The following is an 18822-nucleotide window of genomic DNA, read 5'->3' as shown; positions in this document are numbered from 1 at the left end:
CTGATGAACTCTCATCTAACTGCAGATTTTGCTTGAGAAATGGGATCCCCTAGCCTTCTGTCAAGACAGAAACAGTGAAACACTGCAGTCATATGAAAGATGAAGAGCTGAAGCAATCTCACAATACAAACTTCTCTTCCTGACATCAGGAGAGAACAAAAAAAAATCCTTTACTGTTCTGCAAAATGCATCTTCTATTATAAAAAGTCCCAGGACCTCATCAGCAAGGGAACAGTTACTTGCCAGAAGCTCCTTACTAACTACGTCTGTCTGTAAGAGCTTATTTCAATTTCATTAATAACTCAAGGCTTAAGATACAAGGTAAAGTGTACTGATACATTCATCCATCAAGACAATGTCTTCCATGTCAGTTTTGAAAAATTTCATGGGTACTCAATTATACTCATAAGCTTCCTTTCCATGATTCTAAATGCATGAAAAAGTGGTGCCTTCTGCTTTGCTTCATGATGTAGTCAGTTGAGAAGTTTCAATTGACTGACAATAGCTACCATTTTAGAGCTTTCAATTTCCAAGCCAATATTTTGGGTTTTTTTAAAAGCTGGAGGGGCCTAAGAAGATTAATTCTCAATCCCAGTCTGTTTAAGTTTTGGCCCAGTGGTAAAAGAGTAACTATTCTAGAAGTCAGTATTCAGAAATCAAAACTTAAACAACAGAATGCAAGTTTCTTGCTGATGTGACAGATTTGGGTTCTTACACCCCACTCCCCACCCTCCAAGAATGAGCTACAGAGGTCTTGGCAAAAAGGTTCTTATTGTTTCCATTCTCCAAACTTCTCCCACTAATTAAACAATTTTTTTTTCTCTTTCCCACAACATCCAGGGACCGGAAGCTGTGAGAGAACAATGACCACTTCAGTAAAAATTGTGTTCCATCTTTGAAAGCAAAGAACTGAAAACAGTGAGAAAATTGGTGTTTATATTTAACACTTTACACTATACAGATTTTTTTTCATGTGCTCCTCTCCTTTCTTACAATTGAAGTGATTTAACAGATAACTGCTGCCAGTCATACTCCTTTTGCCTCTTTTCCCATTCTGGCCTCCTCCATTATACCTGCATTAGTATTTGACATTATTATGAACCAATTCACAGAGGTGAACCACAGAAACAGTAATCCCCTTTTTACTAGCTTCACCTTCTGAATCACCTCACCACAGGATTAGGTGAACACCAGTGCAGAAAAGCAGGAGCAGCTAGTGAACAGAAATACCCCTAGCAAGAACATCTAACTGCTGGATTGGCTTAGTAAAAGTGTAAAACCACAGTCCTTGGAACATAAAGCAACACCAGAAAACTTCAGACATTTCACAGTCTGGGGCCATGTGCAAGAGCAGAACTTCAGTGCATGCTCTTGCTTGAATGGTTTTAACGCCAGTGTACTTAACTCTGCTTGATAAAACAACGTGCTTCCAAGGTGATTTCATGGATTACATCCCCCCATCTCATTTCTTCCACATCAGCTTGTGCCATTTGCCTTTTTGGTAGGTGGAGCCATAACTTTAACTATGGTGTAAATAAAGTAGAATTCAGATGAACAAAATTTCTACTTCTATTGGAGGTCACAGGGTAGAGAATTTGCCTCAATACAGTTGCACCATTTCCATTTGCCAGCCTATAAACAATACAAAACAGTCTTGAGTAAGACACAATTGGTTGCCTTTTCTGCCTTTAGGTCAACTGCATTACAAAAGGAAAATATCTTAGTCATTGCGCTTACAGGAGGGGAAAGTGAAAGAAGAGATACAGAATATACAAGCAAACTGAAAAATATACATCCTCCAAAAGCATTAGTGATCGTTTTACAGAAAGGCAACTAAAAATGTAATCTAATTAGTATTTACCAAGATTAAATACAAGCACAGTACACCTTTAACCTCACCTCATTAGATCCTGCCAGGCCTGACTGTGGGCTTATTCCATGTTTTATCAATACTCACTTTCAGATAAGCTATCTTTAATGTCCCAGAAGCATGCCTTTTCAAATTTCCTTTGTTACCCCTAATACTTTCATTTCAAAAGCTTTCAATTGGTCTGTAGTGTTAAGAGTACAGTAATATTTCAAGTTAGTGTTTTTCAAGTTAAGCACTAAATTACAGGACTCATTATGCAAGCTAAACATATACCATACTAGAATAGAAATATTGAATTTAGGTTTTCTTCCATCCTAAAATGGCTCAGGTACCTCTTTTTTTTCAGGGGAGGGAATGTTAAGATATGGCAAGAATACAACTAGCCTTTGGCATCAGAAAGTAGTCTGAGCTTGACTTCTACAAAATCGTGTGCTTCTCTCCTTCGCTGACATCACAGCAGTAGAATCCAATTTTACTTGCTGATTTACGCATTTCCTCTGTACCCTTTGCTGCTTAGAATAACTTGTTATTAAATAAAATTACTTTATAATTTTGTGTTCATAATCATGCCTCCTGCAGCTTTGCAGAAATTTACTCTTACTTCAAGTGGATATAGATAAAAGACTGCTGAAGCAACTGAGACAGAAGAACTGACGGAAAGCATGATACAGTATAAAACAGCACATAGTCAGAGATATGGGTTAAAAAACCAAAAACCAATGTGGGACTACATGGTGAAAGAAGAAAATAGGCAAAAGCAGCACTGGAAAAATTTGTTCCCCTCTGGTCCATAGAAACTGTCAGTAATCTGCACAGCAAGAATAGGAGAAGAGAGTAGAGTTTTAAAGGATTTGGGGCTTAAACTCTTAAATGCCCCAAATCAAATGTCAATCAAATGCTTTTCCCTGGTAACATCAGGTTGTCTGTATCTGCACACTCAGGGTTGCCCACTGCTTTATTTGGAGACAAGCTGGCTGCAAGTGAGCACTTAATCTTTAGTCTTTAAAGAAAGATGTAAGAGGCCTACTTTTTAGAGCACTTGCCTCTATTTGTTTAGGAAGGAGAAAAGAGTAAAATAGAATCTGCGTTCTTCTACAAAAAGATTATCAACTATCCATACACATATTTGAATTGTTACTTTGGTTAGGACATGAAAATATTCATGCATGTAGAAAGAAGGGCAAAAAAAAAAAATCTGTGTAGGTCTTGCTCTCAGACTGAGAATTTTCTTGGGCCACCCCCTTCTGCCCCCTCTCCCTACACACACAATTTCAACTGGAACTCTACAAATTAATCATAGTCATTAAGACAGATTTAACAAAACTGCAAGGGCAGCTGTTACAGTAGCTATTCGGAAGTACCTGTCCCTCTCCTGCAGATAAGCGTGTGCCTTACACCTGCAAATTTAATCACTTTAAAAGCAACATTTATCAGGACAAGATACGTCATATACTCTATCACCTCTACCTGTGAATAGGGAAGTACAGCAGTTCCTGCTAATAAGCTGAAATTCAGTCTTTGACTAATAGGAAGGAAGGGGAGATGGTGATAACTTCATTAAGCATGTTGAGTTCAACTACTAAGTCACAATTACTGCAGAGCAAGTAACAGTTCCAAAGTCAGCATAAATCTTGTATGCATTCAGCAGAATGACAGGAATAATGAGTATTAAGTCTTATCAGTCATGTTTATATAATGCCCTCACAATGTAAGCATCCAATCAAAGTACTGAATACATAATACTTGAAGACAGTGAAAAGACATTCCACAGAACACTTAAGGTACTGCTTGGCGTATTCGCTAGCTGGTGGGAGGGGAACGGTGGGCAGATCAAGCACTGACATTCTGATGAAAGGTTGTTATAAAGCCTGAACAGCAATGGCTACAGCTAAAATTTCAAGAACAGTCTGAAAGAACATACTGTAAATGCTAAGAAGTTAAACAGAGGCAAGGATTGTGTTCTCCCCCAAACTAGACTACACAGGTACCTTGTTCACTGAAACTTCAACTACCTTGACAGGACTGCATGGTCTTGACAAGTCAGAACTCTTCACAAAATAATCTTGTTGTAGAAGCCCAAAGAACATTATCACCAGCAAAACTGAGATAAGGTCTATAAAATTTCTTAGATCCAAACTTCTGACAGACAACTTTGAGATTCTGGGCTGGACTGAACATGAGATTATACATCCATTAGGTAACAGAAGAGCTTTAAAGCTTTCCTATGAGCCACTACATCTGTTACTGATATGCAGGTATCACTGTCACATAAAATGCTATGCTTTATTTGGCATAACAGCATAAAACCTGAGGAGCATACTTAGCACCAGGAATTATACCAGACCAAAATGAGACTGCAAAAACATACCTAGAATTATTTTTTACTTGGCAGAGACTGTTGATCAGGCAGCAGATATTCTCCAGCACTACTCTAGGCCTTCCTGAGCTAATAAAAAGCAGCTTTCCACAATGCTTAAGCAACAAGAAATCCAGGTCACCAGTTACAGAGTGCAGGTTCAGTACAAAAGAAGCACCCAGGAAAAAAAGGCATTTTCAAGAAGAATTTGGTCACTGCTTAGGTTCTCAGACTGACATCTGCAACTAGCCAGAACAAGCAGAGAGCTGGGGGCAAACATAGCTCATTTCATCTGGTTTCAGATTCTCTTAGCAAGCACTTAACTCAGTATGAAGGTTAAAGTTGGATTTCCTAATGCCAGAGACTTATTTTCTATTGTGAAACAGTTTGACTCTTGCTCCCATAGAGTAAAAATTCACACACTTTGTACTGTCCTTGATGGAAAAAATATTTATAAAGCATCTTCCATTATTCACTTCAACATCTGTTGGATCATGTGGGAATGAGTAGCATTTTGCAACTTACCTGTTTGCATGAGTAAGTGAAGAATACATACTGCCTCTTTGTCAGGGCAGCATATGGCATTTTAAATACCTGTACAGTAGAATACTTCATTGAGAAAAGACTTACTACATAGATCAGTTTGATAATTAAAAGAATCCAGGAAAATCTATGCACAGTCAAATACATTCTGATGATCAGATTCCTTGTATCCATAGGTTTATTTTCATGTGTTCCTCAGTTTGCTCCTGATCACTAATGTTTGTATTCTTCACAGAGCTGAGGTAACAGGGCGGGAACTTTAGTACTCAGTATTTTGCAAGGAACTACATTATAAGTGCCACTGAGAGAGTCAGAGCTCTGTATTGACATGTACAGCAAGACAAAACCATAAACTGAACAGCTATCTCACTAATAGTAATAGTGATACCAGAAGACAGATTTCTCTTCTACACAGTCTTTGATCCGAAATTTACTGGTCCTTACAAAAGCTTTCTTTTGTGACTAAGATCTCAGTCTGCTAGGACACTTAGACAGCACAACTAGAATTTCATCAGCCAGATAGTGCTAGCATAAGGCATTTTGTAAGTAGCTTTGCTGCCTTGGAAAATCCATAAAAGGATACTTTTTGTACAAATTATGATTTAGTCTCATTAGATCCAGTTCTTAGTTTTGGGCTGTGTAGACAGTGGCCTAGAAGCGTGTTCCTCTGCAAGCTAGTCCTGGACCTGCAGAGATGAAAGCAATCATCCTCCTGAATTTGAGGGATTGTACTGAGGAAAAGCATATACATCTAAAATATATGGGGAAAGAGAAGGCTGTCCTTGGAGGAGACAGTTCTCTTGTTCCTCAGTGGCACACCAGTTCTCGTCTTCAAAAGGTTACCATCAGTATGGTCCCCAAAGGAAGGAAAGCAGTAGCAGGAATGGAAAGAACTCAGGGTAGTAACTTTAAGCTCTATCCTTACACTTCCATTTTTCTGAGTATGTACAGAAGTTAAGAGGCTGACTTCTAAATGTTAGCTCTGGTTTATGCCAATCTAGTCTCCAGAAAAAACAGCTCCTTTTTGTAGTTCTGTTCTGACTCCTGTTCTGCTGCTGGAACACATCTATAACCATTGCTATCTCTGAAGTGCCCCTAACTCCAAGACACCAGCAGCCTTGTCTATTCAGCTGCTGAGCCGTATTTACGGAATATAAGGCAAAATCTGTAATGCTGCCAGAACTTCAAGGAAGCAAATCTTTAAAAACCATACAGCATGCTGTATTACAACCAACTAAACTAACTACTGTTACAACCAACTATCAAACTACAGGGTTTAATAAAAGTCTTGGATCCCTATGAGCAATACTGCACTATGATAATGCTTGCATACTTAATATATACTGCCAATACTGCTTCCAGGACATATTGACAAGTATGTGCAAGGCTTCCAGACTTACGGCCAGTGTACAGTGACGTGATGACTTCAGAATATAGCTACTTCTGTGCTAGAGTGGACAGCTGGAATATTTGACCTTCAGTAGAAGCTGACGTTCAGAGAGGGGCAATGTGACCAAGTAAAGTCACAAGCTGCCAAGCCTGCTTCCTCTTCCTCAACGTACATAAGCTGACTTCTGTTATATTGGTAGGCAGATCTCAAAGGTCAAGGTGCAGCTGATCACTATTACCAGTGAAACTTAAGCAGCAAACTGAAAAGCAAATACACTACCAAGTCCCTCTATAATTGGACAGCTAGGATCTTGTAGTTGATACAGAGCAAAAGATATTCTGCAGTCATGCACAATCTACCTCCAGAAAGTGTCTTGATGCAGACCTTGTGCTTAAGGTTAACAGTGACATCATAGGAATTAATATTTTGCTATTAAAATAAAACCTTAATTATTGGAAAGAGATCAGCACACTGTCAATCTAGGATTTCCCTGTATCCTGCATTTTCTTTGTAATCTGTATCTTGTTTTCAGTTTTCAGCATCAGAGAAGTTCAGAAGATTTAACTTTGAACAAATACAGAATCATTCCTGAAGAACAATCCTTCCACAAGATCAGAGCTAACACTACGTATAACTCTGCAGTGATGAAATGCACCATATCTATATTCCCCTGTTCTGAAGCCGGTACCACGTTTCCCTGCATCATACCTCTTTGCAGTGCATCAGAAGTTCTGGCACAGATACCAGTTGTCACACATGCTAGATGTTCCTTTGCTGGAACCTGGGCATAGTATTATGCCAGATCACGCCATGGCTAGCCTTTCTGACTCCGGCAGAACAGGCTTCTCTTCCTGAATCAGGTGTAGCTCAGGACTGCTCAACCAGAACTCGCTCATCCTCACATATCAAAGTGTGAGTAGGATAAATTCATCAGTTATTTGTCAGAAACCTGCCATTCCATTCCGAATTAAGATAACATGCTGGCAGTCTACTAAGGACATAATCCCAATAAATGACCATGGCTTATGCTAGGGTCTGTCACAAGCACGTGGTTATAAGGCTTTTTATTTTGTTAAAAAGGGTAGCATTTCCATTCACTTTGTGGATGCCCAAACTGATTGCAGGTCTTTCTTGTTGAGAGCTTCCTTTTTACTTTCCATTAATTTCTCTGGCATCAGGCAATGAAGGTTCATCTTCAATGTCAGGCAAAAAGGGACTAAGGGGAGGTCATAACCACTGACCACCCGTTATGTTGAGAGTGCACAATATTAAGCAAATATTTGCATTTTCTCACAAAACTTATTACAGCAATATCTTTCTCACTGACATACTCAAACCAGGAGCGTGGCTAGTAGTATCACTGGCAAGCATCATGCTGTTCTTTTTCCATTGGCCAGATGGTGCAACTAAAAATATTTACTGGAGGTGAAGTGAAAAGACAATTCAACACAGAAAATTCAGTAGTATGAAGAAATTACAGAAAGTAACCAGAACATAAAGAGTGCATTTGTCCCTCAAAAGTTACTAAATTTTTATTGAACGCGATTCCCAACTTTTAATTCCATAATTGACTAGTTTTTGAAAGAAGTCAAAAAACAGGTACTTGGACCTCTTTTGGCATCATCCAGTTACTCACTATTGGAGTTAACTGGATATTACATCTTGTTCCAGTCAATACCTCTACCTAGCACAGAGTGCTTCAGTAGATTTATAATGAGCACCTCATGCCATGCAATGCAATTTTGTGCTTTATAATCTGCACTGCCCAATTCCGTGTTGTTTTAACTCCATACCAAAACAAAAACACCTTACAGAATCTTAAGAGTCTGGGAACATACCTAAAGAGACTAAGCCTCCTCTTCCAGGAAGGTACAATAAATCCCAGTAGTTACTTTGAAATTGCACTTTCAAACAAGGAAGCTGACAGCAAGACTTTACATATGAGGGTCTCATTACCATTAAAACATGAACTGACTACTTGGCTGAAAATAGTAAGGAATATTATTCACTTTCACAGCACGATATGACGTTCATGTTCAATTTAGGGTGTGGGGAAGAAGGACCAGAATTTGACAATGGGACGTTTTGCTTCATGGAAAGATTTATGAAGACATATTTCTACTCTTCTAGTTAATTAGCTACTGTTAACTTGGGTTTTTGTATTTTCTAATTACTACCACAAAGAGTACCACAGATTTAGGATGGAATTAAGACCCATTTATTGAAAAAATATTTGATTTCTGTAATTTTTCTGAGCAGGGGAAAGTATTAATTTGCTGTAGCAGCTTAGGCATAGTATCATATTAAGTGCTGTTGTATCAGTTGAGGCTTTGAAGAGTACGATAAACTCTGCTTCTTATTAGTTTAACCCATTAAAAGAAAAAGCTTACAATGTCACTGCCGGAGAGTGATGATACAGAAGAGGCAGATGAGCCAGAGGATAACTGTTGTGTACTAGCCAATGACAAAGCCAAGCGTTGGTTGTAAGATGGTTCAGAGTCTCTGCTCTGTTGCTGTTCTCCGTTGCATGGAGCTATCTGGTCTCTTATTTTCAACCTATTATCTGTTAACAGAAAACATAAGTATCATTTAAGAGCACAGAATACAAACACATGAGCCTTGAAGTCTAAGAAGAGCTGCAGTTTAACAAGCTAATTGAAAAACAGGCTCAGAGAAAACTAGTCTTGGATTAGAAAGTTACAAATTCCTTTTATTTTTCCTACATATCTGAAAGTGATTAATTTCAAGGCATGAGTATTTTGAATTACATCAAATTCAAGAAAAAAATTTAAAGTTGGTTTCACAGATTCCTGCTATACCTACCAAGTTCAGGTGATAAATTAATTTTGCTCCCCCACTTCTTTTTAATCCAGGCCCTGTAGTCAATCACTTCTTGGGTCACTTTGATGATTCTACCTAATGTGCTAAAAAAATTTTTCAATTAAGTATTAAACAGAGACTGTTGGTTACATATTTGCAAGTATTTCAACAAGCAATCAAATTATGCAAAGTGTCAGTTTAAGATATCCCTAACCAAAGAATCCTGTTGAACGTTCATTTCCTTAGCACACCATTTTATCCACTGAAGCACCACAATTTTTAAATTAGTGTATTACTTATCTTCTACTATACTAACATGGAAGCACTGACACATGGGTAAGATTTTTTTACTTGATAAAAGCAATTTACAGACTTTTGCATTTCTCCATTCAGAAAATATATTTTCCACAGAATCTGCAGTAGAACAGTTGTGGGATGCACTGAAGACATTAATATCCCAGCCCCGCAGCTGACCTTCACACTGAAGACAGACCTTCACTAGTCCTTGTTTACAGATTTACAATACAACTTAAAAGGTGTAAGATCCCCACAATTATAAAGGAAGTACCATGGATCGTGAGGTAGTGGTAACAAGAAACAGACTGGCTCCAAAACCAGAAGTTAGAATTTAAGAAAATTCATAACAGTAACTGGTTCCGAGAAAAAGCCTACCTGGCCCTGCTGAACAGTGACCAGTTATCAACAAGTACAAAGTAATATTTTTCCAGCATGGCTTCTCAACGTTCAGCTATTTCAATTGTGCTTCTTGAGCAGGAGTTGTGTCATTGTTTGAGCTAAACTTTAAAGCTTTCCTTTCATCAGGGACTAGTGGCTGAAACACTAACTATAAACTCCATGCTCAAGATACATGAAGGACTGACTATTGTACAAAACTGGGCTGTGAAAAGTTACCATCTTGGAGAAGGTAATGTTATTTTAGTTTTGACAATCTTCAATGGTTACAGTAAAGCTTATTTTGTATTTCATATCATAAAGGTACATTGTACCTGTACTGGAATTTTCTTTTGGTTTAGGTGTATAACGGGCAGGGAAGACATACATTGCCTAAATGTATTTAGACTACCTTTATTAGGTCACTTCATAATAACAATTTAAAAAGGAGCAATAATTCTCCTACTGGCTTAGGGATTACTATTTCATGCAAGACCAAATACCACATGTTCCATGTTCAGTCTTCCAACTTTAAAGACAAGTCAGTGTGTTAGTACTGAAAAAGACAGCCCAGCATTTTAAGCAAACATTGAACCAAATAATATCATCTAAGTTACAAGTCCAATAGCTGCAGAAGGGCCTCACAGACAGAATGACTGTCATCCACTATTCTATTTATGTAATGTAGATAAAGTGATGCATGTTGGAAAATAAAATCTTGAATTTCACATGCAGAATTAAAGGCATGATTGTCACCACTCAGCAACTAAAGATCTGGGTTATAATACGTAATTCTTTGGAAACCACAGTTCAATAGCTAAATAGAGCATATTAAGAAAGGAACAAATAAAACAGAGGATAGTATTTTGTCAATGTACACTCCCATGATATAACAGCATTTTAAATACTCAATGCAGTTCTGGTTTCTCAGTCTCAAAACGGATGTTAAGCCAGAGGAGGCAGAATGAAGACGGGGATGACCAACACCGCAGAGAATCAGCTGTGGCCCTGAAGTTACACTTCCCAAGACAGCAATGCCAGTATGGGACAGAAACATACACATGCTGGGTCTCTCCAGCACTGGGACAGAGAAGGAAATCTTGAAGCTAAAAAGTTTCCTGTGAGAATGCCTTCAGAAAGATTTGAGCTTTTACTCCAGGATGACCTATAAATTTCACAACCACTACCAGCAGTGGTCTTAGAACCAGCAGAAAATGAACATGGACTGAATAACATAAGGTCTTATGGAGAAGGAGTTTGTCAAGGCTGAAGCTTCTTGGAATACTTTCCCAGAAGTAAATCAATAGGCATGCCTTCACATACCAGAAGGAAAACAAATGATATAGGATGGTATTTTTATCAGCCTGGGAAGCCAATATACCAAAAATGCCTGCTATCAAATAGGAGTAAAGGGCAAAACTACTGCTACACCAAAAACTATGGCAGAGTTGCACATACAGAACATGGGAATCTTTTCTCTCACTAGCTCCTTTCACAAAGAATAGAAATCAAAGCCCCAAGCTCTCATTTTCGGTAGAAAGGTAGAAAAAAAGAAATTCACTAAGTTATCAGGTCAGGAGTTCAAAGGCAGATCCATGCTCATTGCTTGTACACCAAAATTAAAAACATTATGAGATATCAGAAACTGAAAGGTGATTAAGGCTATACTGCCATGCACTTAATATAGCAGCAAAGAAAGAAGCAGCAAGTGTGATCATACTAGATACTGCTCTCAAAGAACACCATATGTATGGGACTCAAGCACATCCATGGGGTCAAAGAACAATTTTTTTTAAAATAAACATTTAGAAATTGTGCTTATATCTGTTTTCAACACTGAAAATGCTTAGGAACAAAAAATCTATTAATCTGCCCAGCCTTTAGTATGAGGAAATTCCACACTTCTGGGTTTGGCTTTTTTTTAGCTGAGGCCAGAATTTCTACTGATATGAGACACTCACACAGTTCTACAAAGATGCTTGTTTGGAAGACATGGAAAAAAACACAGTTAACTGGTTAATAAAATTAAGACAGCTCTCCTGTGAAAGATGCCCCTTTAAGGTTTTTCCCTTAATATTATCATATCGTACAACCAGAAAGAAGCTTTTTACATACCTAGTTTATTTTATGATAAGAGCTTAGAAGCTCCTCTTTTTGCACACTGCAAGCTTTCAGTTCACAGGGACACTTTCTAGCTGTCATTACAGCACAACTACGGTGCAAATAAATCTTAAGATCACTCTTAAAAGGCTCAGATTGCTGACATAAGATTCAGTAAAAATCAAATATCTAAAGCTTCAGCAAGCTCCACATGAACAAGTGAGCATCAGAGCATAAAAACATCAAGGCTGTGAAAGAACAGTCAAAATAACTGTTCAGTAGGCCTTAACTGAACTTATGAAATATCCCCCTGATATTAAAAGGCCAGTATAATCTAAAAGCAGACTAAGGAGGACCTCAGAAGGATCTGCTTGAGCACGAGGATTAAAAAAAAAAAAATATCTAAAACCTTTACCCAGACAAATACTCTGCGTAGGAAAAGCTGGTATTGCTGATACCCCTTAAGAGACAGCATGCATTCTAGTGATAGCCACCCACCATTCAAGATGTGAAGCAAAGGAAGGACTGTTTCAGACAGCACATTTCTGCTTTCTGTGCCAGCAGATCTAGCAGGCAAATTTAACATTCCCTTTGACATCTCCCAGAGCTCCAAGGACTATCTTGGCCAACCAATGCAATCCAAACCTAACATACGGACCTGCTGGCAGTTAGATCAGTTGAACTGTACACTAGGAAGAGACCAAACAGCTTTCAAGCACAGAGATGGGAAAATGACTTTACATATGGCCCAAACTATTGCTGTTTTGAAGATTATCACCTGTAAATGACAACCCCTGACATGCAGCAACAAAACCCTGCCAAGGCTTCCTCAAACTCTGAACTCTGGCCTGTTGGCATGACAGTCCCTTTCCCTCATCCACCTGCACCACATGTCTAGTACCAATAAGGAGGAACCTGTTACCAATCTGCAACTCTAAGAACTGAAGAAAGGTTTCAAAAGTCTTAGTTACACTGGAAGGGCACATCACAGCAGAATCAGTCTTCCATCCCTCATTTCATATGACCTCGTCCGCCTCCCAAATGCACCTACGCTGCTGTTTAGAGGTGCAGTCTGAGCATACATTCGTATCTGAACCACGCAACAGGCCAACATGTAAGCCAATATCTGGATCTACAGACATACATATTAACCTAAGGATGCATCTTTGTCACATCCAGATCAGCATAACTTATCACTGTCAAATGGTACAATACCATTCTCTCCATCTTCCCCCAAACATGAACTCCTTCTGCTTCCCCTGCTTCTGATCTGCCCATCACACAGCCACAAGCTGGATCAACTTCTTGATGACAGATGTGTTGATGTCCTTGTTTTCAGTCAGACCAGAGAGTTCATCTGCCTCACCTTCTGACTGCAGGATCACTAGATCTGATCCAAGGCAAGAGTCAGGAATATACAGACTGAGAAGGAAGAAAAAGGGCAGCTGACAGGACATAGCCCACAGATAGTTAGGCTAGACAAGGTATAATGTGAAATTGCACCTTAATATAGAGAGCATGGACAGGGTAGTAACATATAGTCCACTACTTCAAAGAACATGAATCAACGAGCAAGAGCTTGTTGCCAAACATCTGCTAAGGTTTCCTGTGGTTTATCATGAAACAGAATAAAACTAGGAAAACGGTCATTAACTGGAAAATATCACTCCTTACAAACTTTTTTAGTTAGCTCACCGAAGACAACACAGTCTTCTCTAGAGACAGGCTATGGCCAAAGATCATACTAAAGCTGTTTGAAGCACATACTGACACTGACCCTTAAGCAGGAGCTATCCTGTCCATAACTGTATTTTACAGCTAGACTCATGTCCCCATGGTCCCAAATATTAAGAAATCAGTCATGATTTTCAATCACCTTGGCTGAAGTCACAACACCAAACTTGACCTTGCACAGAAGTTGTACAGATTCAAAGTGGATCAGTGTCCTCATTTTCCTACTAGGAAAATCTCTCCTTCCAAGATGATGGGAATCCATTTGCTCTAAAAAAATCTACTGAACTATCTATCAGCCTCTCCTGAGCCATTCTTGAAAGACGATGGGTGAGATACACAAAACAGTGTTAAGGTAATTTCTGTAGCTGTAAGAATTGCTTTCAGGACTCAGCCGATTACTGTTTCCACTCAGACAGAAGATAACTTTCAACTCCCACGACGCTCCAGATGTTATATATGGAAGCTTGGAAAAAGATGCTGGTAAGAGTGATTTGAGTCTACCCCTTATGATTCTGTAGGACTTGTTACTACAGAACATGGACAAGAAAAATGCCTATGCTGAAGGACCAAAATCTGACTCTTTTTTTCACACTGGGAATATCAGAAGCAGCAGCTGGCTAGAAAGCCTTAAATTAACTTAGGCTTGTGCTCCTTTGAGTTGGACTGACCCTGAAAAAGAGCACGAACGATGATCACCCAGAAAGATTTGAAATCTGCTGGAGACTGTCATCTATAAAATAGGACTCTGTACACAGAAATTTTCCCTGGAAGGAGTTGATAAGAATTCAAACCCATCAGGTAGTTCAAGAACAAACCGTTCCACTTAGGGGAAAGCTAGCCCGAATTATGACAAAACTAAATAAACTCAAGTCAGCCTGGGGAGTTCAGCCTCCTGCACGTTCCTACCCCTTCAAGTGCTCTTCATTCAGTCTCTTAATCCCTCTAGTAGAATGTCATATAGTTAGTCACTGCTCTTAAAGGGAGCCCATTGTTTACAGTTTAACCTACCACTAACAAGCCTAGAAAAGGGGAAAAAAATGGATCAGGACAAAGGGCTCCTGGATGGCTAAGGCTTCAGGGTCAGGCCACCAGAAAAGTCTTTATACAGAGCCTGGACCACTCTGCCTAACAGGAAGAAGGGTCTGAAATATACCTGGATTGCCCAAGCACATTAGGTTTAACTAAAAACTGAGACTGAACATGGACTGCTCTTGAGGTTCTGCAACAAACTTGTTACCAAACAGCTCATCATCCACCTACAGGTCCTTTGGCATTGACAAGACTGGTGCTGGGGGAACTACTTCCATACAGGACTTTGTTGAATGTTGTTCCTCTTGTGACACCACTCTTTGACAGAATGGCAAGCCACTGGCATGATGAGTTCTGAGACTCAGACATCACTGGCACAGACAGCCTAGAACTAGCAGAAAAACAGGTCAGATATATGACACGAACTCTGGGACTGCTGGGACATCTTCAGGTTTGAAGTTGTGACAAAATTCAAACATTTTCCCAAATATAGTAAGAAGTGTACATGTGAAGTGCACATATTGATGACATCTGAGGCTTCCATTAAATGCATTTACAAATATACTTTTTGATGTCTGTAATAAATACAGGTACCTCAAAAGAATGACTATATCCTTTGGAGAACCACAAAGAAGTTAATGAAGGCCAGGACCCAAGACACAAGCAAAACTTCAGTAATCCCTAAGTTGTTCTATCTATACTTCTATACGAATCAAGTTTCATTTAGCAACAAGAATTGTCAGCCAATAGACATTTAACAGGTATGCCTTTAATCTATCTTAAAATAGCAGTCTCAAATGTCAGTGTGTAACACTATGTACCACTCTTCCTATATCTCCATCACAGGCACAAGTGCAGTCTCAAGCTTTGTGAATTTAATACCACAGAAAACCTAGAGATTCACAGGCACTATTAATATGTCAGTTTTAAATCCACAAGTGAAAGGCTGCATTCACTTTGTGGTAACCTTACTATAGGAGAATTATTTCACCTTCCAATGACGTTAATGCTGGAAGTTAACAGCTTGACTAGAATTTGGAATTATATCTAGATGGTTTATGTGACTTGTTACAGCCATTGCTCCTTGTGATCAGTGGGGGAGCTCAAAGCCATTGGGATTCTAGAGAAGTCTCAGAGAAGAGACGTCCTCTGATCTAGCCCCAATTTGTACTGAGGGTTAGAATAACAGTTGCTAGAGCAGATACGTGAATGAAAATACAATATGGCTGACATCCCTTCATTTTTTTTCTCCTCTCCCTTTCAAGAAACAGAACACTTGCAAAGGGGAGAGCTGAGAAAGTACTAGCTGTACAGTATCTCTATGAAAGACATTAAGAACAGCATTAAAAATGGCACATCTAGAAGTATGCTAGTTTTAATGGCAGTTCTGACATTACAGCCAAACTGAACTGATTCTTTTAATAGCTTAATTACATATCAAGCTTTTTAAAACAGCTTATGGGAGCATGTATTAAAGAACTAGAGAAATTTCTAGCCTTGTTGTCTAGTTTTGTGTCTAAACAAGCAATTTGATCACACGCATCTCTTTCTGCCATAGTACAGACATACATCACACCAAACATTAAACCAGCAGACCTTCCTTTGAAATACTCTAAGCAGAATGTTTGAGGAAAGACCAATTATCTTCTGGCTCCCTTCCACACTAAGAGAACCTCACGTTGGACTCATCCTGGGTTTTGTCATGCTGTCTTCATTTCAACGCTGCACATTGAGGTATTACAGTCGCATACCACTGGGCAGCCTAAATTTCTCGGCAGATTTCAATACAGCCGCATTTAAACAATAAATAACAATATTCCTTTGATTTAGACCCAAACATTCCTAATTGATTACACAGACAAATGGATATGCAAAAAGTGGACTTATTACCTCTCAGAATCTCTATTTGGATATGATCTTGCAAGTGGTGATACTGCATGGCTAAGAACAATGTAGGCATAATCAAAAACTTGTTTCACTTGCATGGCACCGTAAGAACTTCTGCCAACGTCGTTTCCTGAAATAATGTGACAGTCATCAGATCATCTTTTTTTAATATCAGTAACGAGAAAATTATTCATACTTAAAGCTCAGAAGCCTTAACAATACAGTTTAACTCTGCTTAAACTCGTTAGCCAACCTACTCATATCAGGAACAACTAAGCGTGCCCATCTCAATGAAAGACGCTAACCTTAGGAATGACACTTAACATCATGCATTCAATTTACCACTTTTAAAATACCAATGTACCAGCGCCTGAAAGAAACAGAGAATAGAGATCAGCTTAAAGCTCTTATAGCTGTCTTTTAAGAGGGAACCTACCAAGCTTAAAGCATGTCTCACTTACCAGTAGAGTTTCTGCAGGCCAAATTCAGCTTAAAATTCCACTTGTGCAACCACATTATCTTCATAGGGCCAGGTATACTTACATCAACCCCTACTTAACCTTATCAAAACTACAGATTAATAAACCAGCTCATACAGATTATTTATCTCCACAGGATAAACCAGTTTGTCAAAATCTATCATAGAGGATTCCAGAAGTTTGTACAGCATTGTTTTCTGATCAAGTTAGTGGCACTTCTTGACTGCCCCTCTAAGCATGAGTGACATTTATAGCAGAACTCCTTCCAAATCCAGTGCCATGTGTGAGGAACTGCAGAAGTTAAGAACATGCTAAAGCTTCTGTATCGGTGACAATGTACAAGCATTGGTCTCCCATTTGACACCTGGAAAGGTCTTGCTATTACTAGCAAGAAGAAACATTTGGGTTTTTTTGGTAGATATATTTGGCACCAGACACCAAAGGTTCACAGTCACCACTCAGTTCAAGAAACAAAGAAAACTTCCTTCAAATTTTATGTCTAAAATACAGACTACGTCTTGAGTGGGTAGAAAGCTGCTTACAGTAAAAGGTTCCCTTCTTCAGAATGATGCTTGAAATGCTGTGAGAACACTGGAAAGGGACAAAACACTAAACATGTTTCTTTTAAGCTTGAAAATCAGATGAGAGCCCATGAACAGGTTTTAACAAAAAATCTGCTTTGAAAATTGATGCGTAAAGGACAGAATCTATCCTTGCAAGGACTGAATCCAATGAGGCCGCATTAGACTTTAGAGGAACCTTCACTCAAAGTATTTTGTCCAGCAAGTCGTTATAGACAAACATGCTGAGGTCTGCCATCCAGGGGGAAAAAGAAAAACAAAACAACAGCCTTCGCTTTACTACTTGACAACACATTTTAGTCCTTCAAGATTCTCCAACCATAATGCCACTTTAACAAAAAAGCATAATCAATGAAAACAGACTGGGAACATAAGAGCATCTTGGGAACACAGAATTTCTTCAGTAATTTATATGGTCAAATAAAAACTGATCAAGAAATACTTCCTGTTTACTGAAGTAACTGAGTATCTTGTTCTGAATGCACCACTGCAGTATCCAGCAGCTACTGGGCTCAAAATTACAGAAGCCTCTCTAAATGGCATATTTGCAATTGGACTCTATCCTGAAGTAGAAGCAGAGACCAATGTGGGCCTAGGACAGTCAATCTAGGAAGAAACACACTGTAATTAAGTTCAGAGCTGCACTACAAAGTAGCAGAGGACTTCAGAAAGGACTGAGTCCAAAGGCACCTGAATACAGACCAAGGTATTTCAGTGGTCAAGAAAACAGAACACATAAATGTTCATTCTATTAGAAAAACAATGATTAATTCAATACAGGTTTTCCAGGCGCAGGATGCATTGTTGTCTCCTGCAACAATGCCACCTTCCACATAATGACATGCTAAGCATATATACAAAAGAGAATTAAATTGGGAAGCAGCACAGAAATGGAATATATACAAGTGGCTAAACACACACAATTGCACCTACCACTAAATTTGAGCCCATCTATGGTTGGACTCAATCTTAAGGGTCTTTTCCAACCTAAATGATTCTATAAATTCACACAACAGGAGTTAAGAATACACACTCAAACAAAATTGCATTCGTTTAGTCTAGTCTGCTGCTAAGGCAGCTACATTTGACATGCATCCTGCATGGAGTTACACTAAAATGAAGACACTGCTGCTACAAACTGTTGGTTACTCCTTTTGTCAGTTGTTGTCACCTCCACTGTTGTGCCAGCAAAAAAAGTCATAAACCTTCCCTAATCCACTTACGGCAAACTCAGGCAGTTTAGTTTAAACCACCAACGAAGTTGTGTATGAGTCTTGATTGAAGCAGATTTGAGAACAGAGGCAGGATAGCTCATGCCATAGCATGCCTAGGTTCCTGGATTGCCTCATTCTGGACCTGTA

General features: G+C 38.9%; 1 protein-coding gene across 7 annotated transcripts in view; it reads right to left on the bottom strand.

The window, feature by feature from the left end:
• The window catches only part of TENT4A (terminal nucleotidyltransferase 4A), a 67223-nt gene that overhangs the window by 21332 nt on the left and 27069 nt on the right, over positions 1-18822 (bottom strand). For 6 of the 7 annotated variants that reach the window (XM_087760320.1, XM_087760354.1, XM_087760346.1 and 3 more), the window contains exons 8-10: positions 16405-16531; positions 8983-9083; positions 8550-8722 (exon numbers count right to left, since the gene is read on the bottom strand). In XM_087760320.1, coding sequence (XP_087616446.1) covers positions 8550-8722; positions 8983-9083; positions 16405-16531 — 401 coding nt within the window. Of the gene's footprint in view, positions 1-6908; positions 7579-8549; positions 8723-8982; positions 9084-16404; positions 16532-18822 lie in introns of those variants that run through there. The other variant, XM_087760363.1, reaches the window with a different exon arrangement.

Source organism: Nipponia nippon, unplaced genomic scaffold (assembly GCF_047370975.1).
Source record: "Nipponia nippon isolate SJK-2023a ecotype South Korea unplaced genomic scaffold, ASM4737097v1 scaffold_1, whole genome shotgun sequence".
In the NCBI taxonomy this organism is placed as follows: Eukaryota; Metazoa; Chordata; class Aves; order Pelecaniformes; family Threskiornithidae; genus Nipponia; species Nipponia nippon.
Note: the sequence above shows the minus strand (reverse complement) of the source record. Positions and strands in the feature narration are given on the sequence as shown.